Here is a 17,667-nt window from a genome sequence, read left to right as displayed (position 1 = left end):
ACAGTAGATCACATAACTATCAAGATATGTACAAAATATTTATTTCCCCCATTAACTTTATAAAAAATGAGCTTGACATTTCAGCATATGACAATACTAAATTCATTTCAGTATTTGCTCACTAGAATAGCTGAGATTACAACTGCTACATTACTTTTCCAGTCACTGTTTCATCCATAACAAATCCAGACAGCTTCTGTTTTTTTTTTTGTAACATCAGTTTTTGAATACAAGGCATTGAGCATTCTTCAGCACTACATTCACATCCTTTAAGCATCATAGAGAACAAAAAAATTAACATCTGCTATTTACCATAGAAAGGAACAAAACTAAACTTAACTGTTCAAAGCACAGAGCTGTTAACTTGTAAAGCCACTTCTTGATTACAACCCTTTTTTAAAAAAGGGTATTTCACAACTATGCTATGTTGTAAGCTTTGTAGCTTTCCAGAAAGCATGAATACTTTTCTTCTGGAAGTTCCCTACTATTTCACGGAGCTGCAGTTAGGAATACAGAACAACTGGCTCTTCCAGTTGCTACAGGATTTAAAGATTGATTTGGAGAACAGGGCATGCAGATACCTCCTTCAATTTACCAGTGGAACATTTTAACATTTGCAATTCAAAGCATACACTCCAGTGGGTGATAAATGCATCCTGGTGGAGAAGTCTATACTGAATCACAAGGAGGCTCCTTGAGCATCTCTTTTCCACTTATTTTCTGCTTTAACATTTTTTTAGTTAAGGGAGTTATTTACATTAAAGTATTATTAGGTTCTCATCTCATTGGAGAAGTTGATCATGACAGCCTTATGCTCAGATGCATTGTAAGGTCTCATTCAAAGCTCTCTGGATTCTACTAACTAATAAGCAACCTGACCTATACTCTAAAGTACAGACAGTACAAATATTTACATGAGAGGGACAGTATTTACAGTCAGATCCAGCCTTTTTCTGATTCTTTTTAACCTACAGATAATCCTCTACGGTTTCCAAGAACCTGAGCCTTTTTCTTTTTTCTCTCCTGCTCATGCTTCTCCCGCCTTTCTTCCCTGAAGGAAAAAAAAAGAATGAGACCATATCAAGTTATGTTAAAGGCAGAGACACAAGCAACCCAAGGAATATGAAGGTGACCAAGGCTTGACATCTATTTAACCAATATGCCACATTAACCATGCACAACAGTTCCATTTTCAATCAAATCTGAACAGACTAGTACTTCTGCTTAGATGTACAGGTCTAACATTCAAGGTCACAGCTTGTCAATATTCATTTTCTTTTGAGATTAAGGCAAGTATCCAAATGCTAGAATTGGAAGTTCTCATAGAATAAAAATCTATCAGATTCACAGTTGCGTCTTTCTTAGCCTTTGTGTTACTGGACAGGTACTGGAGGCCAAAGTGAATACAGAAGTATTCTTTTGTGAACTGTACATGTTAATACTAAAAAAGTGAACTATCACATTTTAAATAACACTATTCATAAACAGCTAATGTTATACTAACCTTGTCTGGAGACGTGGCTGTTTGTAATCTTTCTTACGTGAAGAGACGTTGCTACTGACAGACTTATTTATAACAGTATTTTCTTTGCTTTCTCCCCAAGGTTTTAATCGTCCTACAAGTCAGAGGCAAAGACAGGTTACTGAATTACTACAGTTTAGTACTTATGTGCTTAACTTACTGTGAATTTTATACTAGCTAGCTTGTTCTTTGCTGTCTGCCTGCGCGACAAAATGCCTCTTCAGTTGTATTATTAGTTTCAGCAGCCCATTTCTTATGAGCAGTTTTCCAGGTAACAGTAATTACACGAAGAACATTTCAGATGCTTTGCTTCTCCCACAAATATGCACTTTTAATAAAGAAACAATCCTTTACACAATAAGGTTTTTAATCTCAAATTCCTTGTGCATACACATATTCAGTGCAATACATGGACGTTTATTTCTGTATTCATGAGATTTTGTTCATTGAGATATTTTTCAGTAATGAGGCTCTTAAAGTATGCATCATGTAGAAATTTAACAACGGCCCAAAAACTACTTGGGAATCTCAAGAAAAAGGGACAGGGAAAATAAATAAAAGATGAATACACAACATGATGTAGCAAAGTAGCTCAGTGCCTTATTTTTATGAGCATTTAATAAGTGATATGACCAATAAAGGATCACTGTACCTTTATGTGGTTGATAACGAAGTGGCCTTGAGAGACTTGCTTTGAGATCAAATGTCTTCTTTGTGCTTGTAGGCTCTGCAGAGTGAGCTCCAAACTTGAAGGGGGTAACAACTACAAAAAAACATTGAATTGTTGTACTTATTAATTGCAGCAAGAACATACTTTCCAACTTGCTACGTAAATAGATCAGTGAGGACCATGGTACAACTCTCAAGACCAAAGAGCCATTAAATGCTACCTTCTGCTACCACTGAAATCAATATTGTACAGATGCAGCTCACTGGACCTGCCACCCCAAAAAATACCAAAATTATCATATAGCAAGATAGGTAGCAGAGGTCAAGAACTTGGAGTTGATGTACCTGGTGATGCCAGGATATCATATCAACTGTTAGCAGAGCTGTGGTGGTGCAGAGTACTAATGATCAGAAGAATTCCTCTTTCCTACATACAGGGTTCTGAATCCTGGCCTAATTAAGGTTGCTGAGGCTGATAATATCAGGTTGTCCTAAAACACAGTTAGATAACTGGTGCAAACCTATCCCACAAGGAGAATGAGACCTTTGAAAAGGCATCAGAAACACCTCCCACCATAGGAATCTCCCCATATGAGTTATGTCAACCTTTTCCTATGTGATCCATAAAGGTCCAGAACTTTTTCTATCCCCCACAGGCTTTTCTGTAGGTAGCTAGGTATTACTACCTGTTTAGATTTTAGCAGCTAAACATTTAAATTTAAATACTGGAAACTGAAGGAAATAAACTGCTGCAGTTTCTGAAAAATCAGTCATAAATTAGAGATTGAAATTAAAACACGGACCTACATTATATTGTGCTATAAGAATTATATAACCATTCAGTACAAATAAGTCTTCATGCAAAAAATAAAATCGCCATCCACTTTACCCTTTGATGCAGCCAGATCATTATTTTTTGTATCCCTCTTGCTGCTTTTCGTACTTAGGCGTTTGCAGCTCTTCTGGCTATCAGGTGTGCAGAATTCGTTTAAGTATGGAGACATTCTAGATGGAGTTTTGGTAAGAGAGCGCTTATGCTCATTATCTTTTGTGGCTTCTGAGAACCTGAAAGTTATCAGAAGTGTAAGGACAAAAATTAGTCACCTACAAGGAAAGTAAGCCATATTACAGAACACAAAAGGAGTAGAAGATGCATTTTATATGTTGGAAGTTTTTCTATATATAAGATGTTCACAGCTAACACAAATTACACTAAAAATACCTTTGTTGACGATTCTCAGCTTGTGATCCAACATTAAAATTCTTACTATGACTTACAGCTATTAGAGCTAACTTGTTTTGGAGAGAAAAAGTATTTGAGTGCAATAAGCTAGATCTCTTTACCAGCCTATGCAGCTTACTTAATCTTTAGTTTCCCTAGTAAAACACTATGATTTATAAACATTATTAATTTGAGTTTTCAAATTCAGAAGTTAACAAAATAACTAAACAGAACTCTAGATCCATGAGGAGAAAAATTCTAGTCAAAACACAAGCTACCTGTATACCAAGACACATGTATGCTGTCTGTGTGTGTAAATACTCACACACTTCTTAATGTGTAAGCATGTGAAAGAAAACTCAAAAGCTTGCATGAATTAATAAGTCTCATCAATAACATTACTGAGCTGAAAGCGCTGCTTTTTCCATATCTTGCAAAAGTTTATTATTAAGACCTATATTTTGAGGGCTAGGAAGTTTATGGATGAAGTGTAGCTTGCAAGATCTAGCACAGCATATTTTTGGACAAATGAAATGGAAGTTCTGAAAGCATTGTTACATTTTACATAATGCTAAAGAATCAAGTAGGGCTACAGTGGAAAAAAGTAAGCAATTACTAAAAGGTAGAATATTATTTTCACTTGATGATTACACTATCATTTTTCAACAGATAACAAGATTGGATTAATAGAAGGAAACCATGGAAATCAAAATTGTCACATACAAAATAGAAATAAAGCCAGCAAGAATGAAGGACTCTTCTATTCTATTGCAAAAGGACTCTCAGTCTTGATCTCCAAGAAGCAAAAGAACTATCATGGAAAGATTAGAGGTCTCATAGTTATTTATATGATTTATTAGTTGTACTGACATATAGGGCAGAAGGGAGAAACCAAAAAAAATAAATCCTTTTTTCAGAGACAAAAAGTGTCCCAGCAACTATAAACTTGGCACACAAGTGTTAAGAAGTGTTATCAGAAAAATGCAAAGTAATGCAACGGAGACACAAGATTAACCTGATACTATTAGCAGGGTGAGAAGGACAAGGTTAAAATTTAGAATATCTAAATCTGAACTTCAGCTATTGTGAAAAGTCAGGTAGGGGGAAAGCCAGTATCAACAGTTAGTAACTGGCAAAGAAAATAGTAGATAGAATGACTTTCACTGAGAGAAAACTGGGCAAAAGAACATTTCTCAATAGAATACCATTAAGGACTTTGCTTTCAATTCCTTTTTTTTTTTTGTTCAAGACTTATTAGCTTATTAGTAATAAGCTAATAATGTTTACTGATAACAAAAAATCAGAAGATATTAACATAATTGTGTATTAGATTACTGTGTAGGAATAATGAAGTGTGTGTAACATTTTAAAAGGAAATGAGATCCAATATAATAGCATCAAGTATGAGCTCATTCATTTAGCAATTCATCGTGACTTTCTGGTGTCAGTTTGCTTCTAGCAGATGGGAACCAATCTGCTTATGTTAGTTGATTACAAGATGAGGCTCTACTCTGATCAACAGGTATCAAGATGAAGAATCAAAATAATATTAATATAATAAAGTTTAAACCAGCCCTAAAGTTAGGCGGAAAGGTAGAAATCAGAATTAATCTTGTGTAGGTCATGTTTGGAACAAAAATATAGTAGTCAAATCACAGTCAATGTTTATTATTAAAATAAGTGTATCATATGAAATTGCTCACTGATAACTTGGGTTTGTTCTTTTTACCTGACATTCATTTTGGTTGTGGAGAGGACTGAAGGATTAAATGAAGATTTCCTAGATAAAATACTTTGACTTGCAGTGTTCAGCAAACTGCGTGGTGAGCGTCGCGGGTTACTGGGAGTGCAGGTGGCAGACAATCTACCTCTTTCTGGATTTGGGCTGAATAAGAATGTTTTGCCAGCAGTACGTTTCTAGGGAAAAGCAAATCACAAGTTAACATACTCCACTAAACGTTTAGTCAGGAATGTATCTAAGAGGAAGGGAAAATACACAATGAATCAGAAGCATACAGTCTCTTATGCTTTTAAAGTGGGAAGGGTGGGAAAGGGGAAGACATTTGACACACAGTTTTTTATATTATTAAAGTGGTTTGAAAACATATACCTTAGAATTGTTATGTGGAAGGCCTTTTTCTGATGCCCTTAAAAGATTAGATTTTTTGGCCAGCACCTGCCAAAAATAATTGGTCTGAAGCACGCATTAAGCATACAACATATGCCACAGAAAAGAGAAACACAACTTTCAGGAGTTTCAGTGTTACATTTTGATCTATACACTGGCATTCACTGATACATTGTAGTTGCTCTTATAGTATCTGCCACATCCTGGAATAGGCCCCTTTGTAGTTTTCACGTGTAAGAACTGAAAAATCCCCGTTTTTTGAAGAACAATCCATCACCTTTAGTTCTGCAGCAATTCACACTTGTTAACAAAAGTTGTTTATTGGTTTCTACAACCATTTATAACCATACACCATTAACATACACTTCAATACTAAAAACATCGCTATTGAACTTATATGCAAATAAGTATGTAGAACTACTTATATAGGACTCCAATTCAAGTCTCACTGATGCTGTGATATTCCACTGCATGCATACATAACCTGCTTCTTACTGCTCTAGAGACCCCGAAGGAATTTTTACAGATTTTCTGGAAATAAACAAATACAGGAACAATGGATGTCTGTCCTGTTAGCACTTACCTTGACTTCATTGAGTGAACTGCTGCAGTTTTCAATCATTTTTTTCTTCCTCTCAATGTAGTCAGCAATAGACTCCATTTTCTTGAAGTGAGCCTCATGTAACTTCTTAAAGTCTAAGAAATTCCAAAAATAATAAGTCATACATCTGACAAGCTCCTAAGGAAACTTGCTACCTAACAGAAAAAGCTTGCAACACTTATTGTTACAACTTCTCTCCAAAAAGTATCCCTCTAAGTCTGTGTACCCACAGGTACCTAAACAGTGCAGACAGCATCTACTTCAACTACATAGTTACGTGGTACCTGCTCTAGAGAATTCTACAAAGGAAGAAAGCCCAAAGCTTCAATTTTCTAGTAATCCAACCATTTTAAGTTAATGTGTTTTATGAAGTAATGAAAGTGAGCTAACTTATAAATACTACACTTGCGATATTACTATAAAATGAGAACTAAATATGCAGGCGTCATAGCATGTCTTCCTACTCTTTGTTATGAAAACTATGAATGCAAGTATAATATCCAGAAGACACCAAAGCACTCCATAAGCCAGTTTTATAACCTATACTTAAATCATTTACTGCTGTGAATTTACAAGTGGGAAGCTGTACCTCCAAGTAACCTTCTGGCATTTTCATTTGTTCGCTTTTTAAAGAGAAGGTGGTCTCTTGGTTCAAGCAAAAAATGGAAGTCTGGTTTGTAAAACCCGTAAGTCAAGTCTCCCTTCACACAGAGGCAATATGTTCTATTTACAAAGGTGGTAGACTCTCTTACTTGGTGTAGTAGCTTTCATTCCTGTTTTCCCAGACCTTGATGCGCGGCCTACATGTATAGGGATCTTCCCTCCCACAGGATGAATATCACCTGGCACAATAAGATTAGACAAAATGATTAGAACTAATAGGAAATACTTTAAATATCTTTAAAACCTTTGTTCCATAATATACCTTACCTCCTCAGAGCAGCTTTAGGTTTTTAGAAATCACAATCTCAATTGGAATAGGTACATCCTAAGACTCTCAAAAGCTTTTTAAATCCTATGTCAGTAACAACATGTCATGACATACTACAAACCCAGAATGAGTCTGACAGAAAATAGCCTGACAGTACTTTCAGTAGTAAAGTATTTTACAGAAGGAGTTACCAAGCAAACTCTGCTTGTGGTAAACAAGTACAACCCACTGGTCTTTTATCTAAAAATATTTAGAGCCTAATATTTGAAGTTTTTATACCTGTAAAAATAAACATATTTTGACCAGCTTTTCTGCCATTGCCTTAAATATAGACACAAGAACCTAAGCTATTTTGATTATCTCTGCCCTCAGGTCTGCTTTATTTTATTTTTTTTAATCTTGCCTGTAGCTTGCTTTTTAGCATAAACACACCATAAAGCCAACATACAGAAAACTGCACTAAATGTAGCAATAGTATTTTTCTGTTACACAGCTCTCTTGCTGTCTGAAATTACTGTTAAAAAAAAAGTCAAAGCAATATGGATACTTATGGTTATGGGAAGAGACAGGCACTATACCAAATGTCAGGGTCAAATTCATTATAATGTTGCCTCAGCCAAAGCATCCTCTACACATTTTATTGCATCTGCTTTTATAAGAAACTTAATTGAAAACTCTCATTTCTGTAATTTTTAAACTGCTTTAGAAATAGCCTCCAATAAGAATGTTCTTTAAGTACTATTGAACAGCAAGGTTATGTTATCCTTAATACATCTCAATGACTATTTACATCTAGTCTAACAGGAGAAAATAATGGCATGTATCTGAAAATTTATTGTGAATGTCAAATAAAATCGGGAAGACGCTTATTTCTTCTTCAGGTCAGCTGCATGCACAAAAGAGCGGGAAAGTGAGTCCATATTTTGTCAGCATCACGTTTGAAGGTCTAAAAAAGCTACCAGATATAAAAGTGGTCCACCATAACACACACAGATAATGTTTGGCAAACAAACTAATAAGGGCTGTCTTTATGCCTTTTAATACCCATATTACTCCCACAAAGAAAGTGATAAAACCCATTTGTGAGTAGAAAAAGAAGGAAGCACAAGGAAGGGAACTCTCCCCTTCTTGCTACTCAGTTCCTTTAAAAAGTGGCATCTTAAGGGTATTCCAGAAAGCACAGATCCTAAACAAAGTACAAGAATTAAATACACTCAGACCATCAAGAACGCCTTAACTGAAAATATTTAATTGGTCCAGATTTCCAAAGTCAAAATTAGCAGAACTACCAGACTGGAGAGTTTGTGGAGTTGTTTTATGATGTGTTAAATAAACAGGCCCAAATGTCAGATTCTTCTCTGGCATCCTCAAAAAGGTTCAGATCACCAGAAATGTCACCAAAAAAAATTTTTGCAGACAACAAAATAATCAGCAAATATATTTGAATTACTATGAATGACTGAAGTTACTTTTATGGAAGTTATTACTCACATTCCTCTCTAGTACCTTTAGTAGAAGTCTTCTCCGGTTGTTCCTTCTCCCCAGTAGCCATCCCTGAATTCTCAATAGCTCTCTTTTTAATCACTGGTTCCTCATTTTGGAATACCATCTGTCCCTTTTCTTGCTCACCATGGGGCACTTCATTTTCTTTCATTTCAGAATGTTCCTGCAGTTAAGCATACTTCATTTAAACTGTTTGTTACAAGTGGATATAAGGAAAAGATTTCATTCTAAGAGCAGTTGATTAGTGGAATAAGCTGCACAGGGAGGTTGTATAGTCTCCATCCTGAGAAGTTTACAAGACTGGATGAGATAAAGCCCCAACTTTATAGCTGACTCTGCTTTCAGGGGAAGATAGAGCAAGAGGCTTTCTGAAGTCCAACCTGAATTAACCTAGGAAATAGTTATTCTGTTATTGCACAAACGGATCTATATTAGAAAGCTTTTACCCACACAGTTCTAACATTTTAGCATAAATTGCCTCTGTTGACAAAGTACAACTATCTGCAAGTAAAAATAAATTCACTGGCTATGTTGCTTTTTATTTCTGTAGCTTTGGTTACTGCACGCTTTTGCTTATTTAGACATGCTGCTGAAAGATTAACACCTCTCATTTTCCCATTTCCCTCTAACTGTACTGTTATGTTTTTCACATAGTTCAGAGCTCACCCACCACTTGCACATTATACTAGAGAAAAATAATTCTACCCCCATATCACCCTGAAATCTCTCCTCCATCAGTCATACAACCCACAAATATATACATACATACACTTGCATTAAAACACTGACAGCCACGAGAATAAAAAAAAAGGTTTGGGCAATCATCCAGTTTCTGTGAATCTTTTCTATATCAAAAAATGCCAAGTGCTTCATTTTAGATAAATTGTGCAAGCAGTCTAATGTTCAGACAGAAACCATGATGAACCAGTGAAAGTAATCCTACATCCAGTGTTTGGGATGGTATCTCTCTGAGGAATTTAATTTATTTTCTTGTACTAATGACATAAGTTATCTCTGTTTGTTATGGAATAGCACATGGTAGACTAAATTAATCTAATAGCACTAGTACATCTGCATACAAAATCTCAGGTGTTACCTATTAATATGGTAGTAGAATGAAACAAGCATGTTTCACTTATCATTTACTGGGAACACCCACACAAACACACACAAAGCCATGCAATACAAGTCACCTCTTTCTCAGCAGAGAGCCCTGTAGTTTCTTCCTTGGTTTTAATTTCCTCTCTGGAGTTCTTCTTTTTTCTGGTTGCTTTCTTTTCTTTAGATCTTTTTGTGACAAAACACACTGGATCAGGTTTAAATTCTTTCTGACAGCTCAATTCAGTGTTCATGGAAGCAGATGCACTTTTTTCAGCATCCTGTATCAGAGAAGTACCGTGACTTGTAACATATCTGATATACATCAGATATTCCAAAGAGACAGCTTCAACATTACCATTGGAAAAGGCATTTCACACAGTAGTATACATTTAAGTAGCACTGTAATTAGAAAAAGGGCAGTATCTAAATTCCTTAACACCAGCTGTTTTCCAGCCTTAAAATGCTACAGAAGGAAACTGTATTTCTTTTCAGTCAGAGACTATAAAAAATAAAAACAAATAATATTTGAGACCTGACTGAAATGACACGGCAGCCCTTCCCAAATTTGTAAAGATTATCACATAAAAAGGTACACACTTAAGGAGAGGAAAGAGGGTGAGGTAAGAGGGAGACTTTTCCATGCTAGTTAAAAATAAGCTAAGATTACACCATTTCCTCACGATTTTTATAGGCAAGTTATAAGCGAAATATTTAAAAATAGTTGGTTTAGAAGAAGTGGTTACCCACTTCTTTAATCAAAAGTAAAAAAAAAAACATGCAATGAAATAATTTAGTTCACAGAAATCTTGAAAAAAACAATACATGGAAAGTAAACATCACAGTTGTATTGCTTTTGTTATATCATCATAAGTAAACTGTAGTATATATATAAAATGCTTCGAGATTAGTCAGTACAGCATGTAAGTATTTTAATTCATTTTGCATGCCTAAATGAAAGGGACTAGTGTCTGGAGATACAGGAAAAATTAAGATTCATTCAATGGAATGTAAACATTACTGTTCATAGGGAATAATTTTGTATGCATGCTAAAAATACCTTGTTAATTTTAACAGGTGGAAGGGCTAGAAAATACATCATTAAATTAACAGCTGGAAGGGAGCCAGCTTTCAGCCATATAGTAGGTCACTTGAAGTATTTGCACGGCTGTTTCTAGCAATGCAAGTGCATTAAACTAAAGGCACTATTTAAAAATAAGTTGTTTTTTTTTTTATTACCATTTGCATCATGCTAAAACCAATGTTCATTACATGCTGTGCTAGACTAGTTACAAAGTTAAATCTTTCTTTCTGAAAAAGAATGGCTGTTTTATCATCTATTACCGTATTTTCACTTTCTTCTTTTATTCCTTGAAAGTGTTGCTTCAGTGCTTTCAACAGTTTGTCTCCCTGAAGAGAAATCAAAACAACAAACGAACCAAACATTGCATTAAGTCACCAAACAAGAACTGCATAAACCCAACTAGTGTCTACAAACCAATCCTACAGATAAATAGAATATTTGCTGAATCCAAGAGAATGCTTAATGCATGCTTGGAGGGAAGCGACTGTCTCACTCTGCTCTCTCTCTTTGGCTCTACTCAAAGCCTCTCTTTGAGTATTGTGTGCATGTATGAGTAACAAAATATAAGAAAGACGTAAAACTATTAGTGTCCAAAGGAGGGCTACAAAGGCAGCGAAGGGTCTAAATGGCAAAACGTAGAAGGAGCAGCTGAAGTCACTAGGCTTGTTGAACGTAGGACAGTGGAGGCTGAGGGGAGGCTTCCTGACAGCCTGCAGCTCCCTCACGAGGGGAGCAGAGGGGCAGACGCTGAGCTCTGCTCTCATGACAGCAACAGGACCCGAGGGAACGGCATGGAGCTGGGAAGGGGAGGGTCAGGGTGGATATAAGGAAAATCTTCTTCACCAAGAGGGTGGTTGGGCACCAGAACAGGCTCCTCAGAGCAGTGATCATGGCACCACACCCACCAGGTACAAGAACTGTTTGGACAACAGTCTCAGACACGTGATCTGATTTTTGGGTGGTTCTCCTCCAGCCAGGAAGTGAATTCGATATTCCTTGGGGTTCCTTCCAACTTAAGATGTCCTAAGATTCGACAGTTCTAATTGAAGAGCGTATTTAAGACCCCAGGTAAACATGCAACGTGTATTTTCCACGTGGGCACAAAGACAAGTCTCCCTGACTAGGTTCCTTCTGCTCCATCTGAGCAAAAGGAGAGGTAACCGTTCACAGCTGAACGAGCCCGTTTCAGCAGCGCTGCCCAGCTGAGCAGGAATTAAAACCGCACCAAGCTTCGGCAGCAGCTGCCCCTGCCTTGCTCACCCTGCACACACCGCACCACTCGCATACGTTCAACAACAACAACAGAACAGCTCAGCGGGGAGCGACCTCCAGAGACTTATTGCCCAAATGCGTCAGAGCCAACCGAAAGCTGACGAGTATTAACGACAGCACTGCCAAACACCCCTCAGGCGCGGGACACCGCCGCCTCACGAAGCTGAGGAGGCACCAACCGTCCCCCCCCAGCCCCCTCAGCGCTGCCCCTGCCCGCCCCTCGCCTACACCCGCGGCTCAGCCCCCCCCACCCCAGCTGTGCGGCACCCCCCGCCTCACCCGGAGGTTGGCCTTGAGGCCGACGGCCTTGGCGAGCTGCTGGAGCTCCGCGTATTTGAGGGACTCGAGGCGCTGCAGCGCGGGGAGCGCCATGGCGGCCACGGCCCTCAACCGCCACACTTCGAATCTCGCGCTCAACCGCCGCCCACGCCCCGCCCACGCCGTTCGAACTCGCCCTCCGCGCGTCGCCATTGGCTGGGCGGGGAGGAGGGGGCGGGTTTTTTGGAGGGGGAGCCACCAATAGCGGCGCGGCCGCCTCCGAGCCGGTTTTTTCAAACGCGCTCAGGAGCCGCTTGAGCGGGAGCGGGGCCGCCCTTTCCAAGCAGCGAGGATTGACAGCCCGGCCGCCCAATAGCAGCGCGCGTTCCCCGAGCGCGCTCCAATCGCGAGGCGGGGAGGGCGGGGCGCCGCGCTGGAGCGCCGGGCGGGAGAAGATGGCGGTGCGGCGGCGGCTGCTGCAGGAGCCGCTGCTCGGCGGCGTCGTCACGGCGGAGCGGCCCCCGCCGGCCCCTCCCGCCCCGCCAGCGCCTCCGGCCCCGGCCCCATCCCCGGGGGAGGCTTCGCTGCGGCGCCGGGGGCTGCGTCCCGAGGACTGCGCCGTGTTCCAGTGCCGCGGGTGCCGGGCGGTGCTGGCGGACTCGCTGCACCTGTGCGCGCAGGAGGAGCGGGGGCTCGGGCTCCTCGCCTGCCTCAGTCAGTGCCGGGACGGGGCGGGGCGGGGCGGGCAGGGCCGGGCAGGGCAGGGCGCGGTGCTCCCGCGTCTCTTCTCTCCTCAGGAGTCACCGGGGACGTGGCCTGGGAGGACGCGCTGCTGGTGGGCCTGGAGGGAGCCCTGCTGGGCTGGTGCGTAGCGCGGCCGCCTCGCCGGGTCTCTTCTTGCTGCTTTCTGTCACGATAAAACAGCGCTGTCGGTAAAAACCCGGTTGTTTGCCTCCTCCTCACGAGGCGGTGCTCGGCGCTGGCAGGGGGAGCTTTCACATCGCCTCTCAGAGGTGCAGGCATCGCCCGGATTTCACCACTCACCACACCTGATCTTTACAACTTAAATCTATTTCACCGCATTATCGCGTTTGATCTTTACAACCTAACTCATTTTGAGACGATGCGCTGTGGATTTTTCTTTCTAATTGCAATTTCACTTATTACACAGATTTTCTTAGACAACATGCCCAACTTCCCATATTCATACACTCTGTATTATTTAAGCATAAAGCATTATATTCTGTCTTACTGTCCCGATGAAACTTTGATTTGATGTCCTCTGACATCTCCCCTGTATCCATGGTTTCATAACTTGTTTAATAACATTATTTTTCCATTTTTCCTTTTAGTGCCTACAATGCATTATACTGTCGGTTGTGTGGCTCGATGGTGGGCTTCATTCTTTATTCTGCGTTCAGTAACCTGGCTCATCTCCGAGGCTTATTTTGTTTCTTTAAGGAGAGCATCCTCTGGTGAGTGTCCTGGATGTTGATGGTCAGGGATTTCGTGGGAATTTGCAAGTTTTTAAAGCAGGATGTACGACAAGTCTGCAGTTTACAAAGCTGCTTTACTTTTGACTGAGAGCGTTGATGTGGGATTTTAATATTCTCTGTGTTTACATCGTTTGTTTTGGCATGACTCCATGTGATTTGCCTTAAACTTTTTGAATGTCCTCACATTACATCAAAGTTTAAATTTAGTTGTTTCCAGTGCTGAAATCTCCTTTAGTTCCAGATCCATTTAACTAATGTAAGATATCAAAACAGTTCCATGATAAATGGACTTCATTATAGAAACTGTAAATTACGTTTAGCTGGTAATGAGGGGCTCTTATGATTTGAAAGTAACATATTGTTGTTTGTTTGTTTTTTAATATTTTCGTAATCAATGTAGTACTTCAGGGAATAATTTTATATCTGTTTTAAAATCTTGTTAAATAATCTTTATAAACAAGGAATACAATTGTGTGAGCTTTTTAATTGTTGTTCTTGCTGTTTTTTTTTCCCCTTTCCCTATTTGTTTTCTAGCTATCTTTTAAAAAACAATATAACAATAGAAGCATCTAAGGTGAATTTTCCTGCTTTGACCCTAAAGGAACAACTGGGGAAAGTAAGGTTTCTACATGACTTTGTATGGAAAATAGCAAGAAATACTATTTTTGGATATTAGCCAAAACTATGAATACAATTACCGTATTTGCAATGCTTAGAACTTACCAAGTTCTATCTAACTTTCTGACAAAAGGTTATTTCTTAGTGAATACATATGTTCTGTGCTACTTCAGTGCTGTCATGAGGGAATAGGACTTTACATTTTGAAAACAAAAATAATGTTTTTCTAAGTGATTCTAAATATTACCACTTGTGCTGTCCCTGGAATTGAAAAGTCACCATTGAATGATGATAATAATAAAAAAACGTAATACTCTGTTGTTAACTTGAAAAGGATTCTAGCAGTGTTGTATTTACAGCTATGTAAACTCAAAACAGCACAACAACATCAAGTTGTAGTTTCAGAGACGATACAAGATCCTCTCTTCTTTTTTGCTATTTAAATTGGTTGTTCTATTATATAATATGGTTAGTTGATAACTTAGTAAATTGTTTGTCCCATAGTTCAAATACAGTTACTGTGTGTAGGAGACAGCCAATGCGTTGGGTGTTTATGTGCTTACTTGTTCCTTTTGTTCATTTATTTATTTTGGTTTCCTTTCTAAGCATGAAAATGGGCCCACAACATTACTTAAGTTTTGTCATCCTCAAGTGTGTTATCATAACAGATAGGCGGATTGTTCAAAGATCCAGTGTTAGAATAACATTTTTCTCTAGTTTTACTAGTACTTTTTTTTTTTTTTTCTAGCTGAAAGAAAAGCTTGTGATGGTCCACATGCGCCTAGAATTGCTGATAAAGAAGACGGAGGAATTGAAGCAAAAGAACATGGCACAAAACTATGGCTCTGCATCAGATGCAGTTGCCCTAATGCCAGGATATGCAATAGTCAAGACCAAAAATAATAGGCCATTTTGAAGAACTACCTGGGCCGTTTCTACATCTCTACTGAGTTTGTTCGTTATGAGGAAATAATGCAGCAGAACAGGTTTGAGAGAGCTGATCATTTGCTCTGTCTCTATACAGAAAGAATTGGGACTTAAATGCACCTCTTTTACTGAGGGGAACAGCTGAAAACCTAACGTTCTTAAGCTATGCTCAGAGAAACACATAGCTTTTGGCTGCTCCACGTGAGCCACTGCCTTTGATAGATGTGAGCCTTTCCGTCCAGGGTTGAAGCTGTGAAAGCAAGGAACAGTCTTTTCTTCCCTTTTACTTCTGGTCCATCACAGGAACACTGCTCTCCTGAAGCTGTGATGATCTTCCTGCTGCCTTCCCATGGGCTGTTGAGATGTCTTGTAAAAGTTACCTAATGGGTACTTATTAGCTTTGCTTTTTGATTGGGTTGTGCTTTTTTTCCAAACATCTAGAAAGTAATTTGATGGAAAAGAAAGAAGGCTACTTACACCTAGTTACACAGACAGAGTATCTTTGTCCCCAGTTCCTGTTTGTTGGAAGACTGGGGGGTCCTTTTCCTCCTCCGTCTGCTGCCTGATTTTTGAAACTGTCTGTAAAAATTAATAGCTTCATGTAGCAGTCTGGAGAGGGTTGTATTTACTTGATCAGATTAATTCCAGTGATTCAGTTTGCCATTGCCTTTTTTCTGCCTTCCATATGTGATTGGCAGATTGCACTGTGTTGCTGATGATACGAGCGCTCTCTGTACTTCATGGCCTTATTTTACAAATAAATAACTCCTGTAACAGGCTTGGAGCAGAGGGGATGAAACTCACTGCAAGGCACCTTGCAGGCTTATGTGGACAGCTGGTATTTATGCTACTACTTACGTTCAGTGTGCTGGTTTTTGATTAAAAGTCCTCAATTGTCTCCATTTATTCTGATTAAGCAATAACAATATCAAGAGCTATTCTGCTGGGAGAGACGCAGCTCCCTCTGTTAAATTCTAACAGTACCTGCTCTCTAAATGATGATTATCATCATCAGTGTTTTACAACTGTGACAGGTGTAAGCACAGAAATGCAGCACTTCTCAATGACAGCTAAATTTGGGCTATCAAAAGTAACTACCTGAAATAAATGTTACACTCTAGTAAGATCTGCTTCATTGCCTGTAATGACTAATGTTATCATCTTCTCCAAAACGTGTTCTAGCCTGAACCTTTAACTGGAGAGCTGTTCGTCTTAACAGTTGTCACTGTACATTCATGTAAAGTTTGGATATATATACATACTCATTATTAAGAACCAAGATTTTACAATCTTGTGTATTATGTTTAACAGCATCTTTGCCTTTAACTGGGTTTTTGTGACTAAACCCACCTCATGCAAATATCCTTCCAATCTCATGTAAGTGTTTTCCTTTGTAAAACTTCACCTTTGTGTTGCTTTTTAAGTGTCAGTTCTTCTGTTGTATCAGTCCAAGAAACATGGTAGGTAATGGTACTATTCACTTCTGCCCTTTCATTCTGGTTTCTGCATCGATGTTTTTCTTGTTATACACTTCACATTTCTACTGTGTGTAATAAGCGTAAAATTGTCTTCCTTTATTTAGCAAAGTACGCACCCCTAAGAGGAAAAGAAAGGTGTCAGCTGCATTTTTTTTATATTATCTTTACTGTTGTAAAGACTATTTAAAGAATAAAAATGCTGAAATTCAGAAATATATATCTTGTGTAATAGTGTGAGTTGTAAGCTTTTAAATTGTATTTCACTGGTCTTTGAACTGGGAAGACCTCAGTTCCAGTGAGTCACTCTGCGGTCCTTTGTGTCTGTCAAATCATGATTCTTGGCACTATTGCCTGTTGCATCTGCTGACACTCACAGCAGTAGAGTTCTAAATAAAACCTGTTTCAAGAAGCAACCCACCTTAATTTACAAAATGCAAAATAAGTGCAACAGCATCTTCAGTAGTTTAGGCTTAACAGTTACTAAGACACCAACTTAAACTGTAGTCTTAGGTTTTAAGTGATGCTTAAACTTTTCTTCCTAAAAGATTTGATTCAGATTTTGATCCTACAGTCTGTCTCAGATTCAAATTCCACCTGAATCTACACCTGAGTGGTGAATATTTTTTTTTTCCCTACTGTGGAACCTAATCTCCTCTAGCTAGGCATCTTGAGGGCTGTATTGATACTTTCAGTTCAGCCAGTCAGTCTGGCTCAGGAAGGAAGGATTCTCTTTAAATAAATACCTGATTTAAAAACACATCTCAAGGTCAGGCTACAGCTCTCTTTATTCTATGTGAGCTAACGAGCAGCTGTCTTCTCTGAGAAAAGCAAGCAGAAAATGGAACAAATGAAGGTGGTAT

The 17,667-nt window shown here is 39.0% G+C and overlaps 2 protein-coding genes across 4 annotated transcripts; one reads left to right on the top strand and one right to left on the bottom strand.

The window, feature by feature from the left end:
• Positions 1-24: 24 nt before the first annotated feature.
• NUSAP1 (nucleolar and spindle associated protein 1) lies at positions 25-12,484 on the bottom strand. 3 transcript variants are annotated; one of them, XM_068683857.1, is made up of 12 exons: positions 12,310-12,484; positions 11,019-11,084; positions 9,770-9,955; positions 8,565-8,739; positions 6,895-6,984; positions 6,125-6,237; positions 5,524-5,589; positions 5,143-5,330; positions 3,081-3,256; positions 2,175-2,285; positions 1,505-1,616; positions 25-1,051 (listed from the first exon to the last, which is right to left on the bottom strand). In XM_068683857.1, the coding sequence occupies exons 1-12, from the start codon at positions 12,400-12,402 to the stop codon at positions 964-966; spliced, it is 1,464 nt and encodes a 487-aa protein (XP_068539958.1). In that variant the 5' UTR covers positions 12,403-12,484; the 3' UTR covers positions 25-963. The 3 variants fall into 3 exon arrangements, with proteins under 3 accessions (XP_068539958.1, XP_068539959.1, XP_068539961.1); XM_068683858.1 differs by having other exon boundaries at positions 8,580-8,739; positions 12,310-12,482; XM_068683860.1 differs by lacking the exon at positions 5,524-5,589 and having other exon boundaries at positions 12,310-12,483.
• On the top strand, positions 12,409-17,024 carry OIP5 (Opa interacting protein 5). The gene is made up of 5 exons (XM_068683884.1): positions 12,409-13,002; positions 13,086-13,152; positions 13,641-13,763; positions 14,319-14,400; positions 15,151-17,024. Exons 1-5 carry the CDS (start codon positions 12,744-12,746, stop codon positions 15,316-15,318), a joined length of 699 nt encoding a protein of 232 aa, XP_068539985.1. The 5' UTR covers positions 12,409-12,743; the 3' UTR covers positions 15,319-17,024.
• The last annotated feature ends 643 nt before the right edge of the window (positions 17,025-17,667 follow it).

Source organism: Anas acuta, chromosome 5 (genome assembly GCF_963932015.1).
Source record: "Anas acuta chromosome 5, bAnaAcu1.1, whole genome shotgun sequence".
Lineage (NCBI taxonomy): Eukaryota > Metazoa > Chordata > Aves > Anseriformes > Anatidae > Anas > Anas acuta.
The sequence above is the reverse complement of the archived record's forward strand: the minus strand, read 5'-3'. Positions and strand labels throughout refer to the sequence as shown.

Bases quoted from the DNA above. Each gene is read 5' to 3' on its own strand.
- NUSAP1 (XM_068683857.1), bottom strand. From the start codon at position 12,402: ATGGCGCTCCCCGCGCTGCAGCGCCTCGAGTCCCTCAAATACGCGGAG. The intron at 9,956-11,018 runs GTAATAGATGAT...TCTCTGATACAG, and splicing joins AAGAAGAAAGTGAAAATACG to GATGCTGAAAAAAGTGCATC. The intron at 8,740-9,769 runs GTGACTTGTATT...GCTTAACTGCAG, and splicing joins GGCTCTCTGCTGAGAAAGAG to GAACATTCTGAAATGAAAGA.
- OIP5 (XM_068683884.1), top strand. From the start codon at position 12,744: ATGGCGGTGCGGCGGCGGCTGCTGCAGGAGCCGCTGCTCGGCGGCGTC. The intron at 13,153-13,640 runs GTGCGTAGCGCG...TTTTCCTTTTAG, and splicing joins GAGGGAGCCCTGCTGGGCTG to TGCCTACAATGCATTATACT. The intron at 13,764-14,318 runs GTGAGTGTCCTG...TTTGTTTTCTAG, and splicing joins TTTAAGGAGAGCATCCTCTG to CTATCTTTTAAAAAACAATA.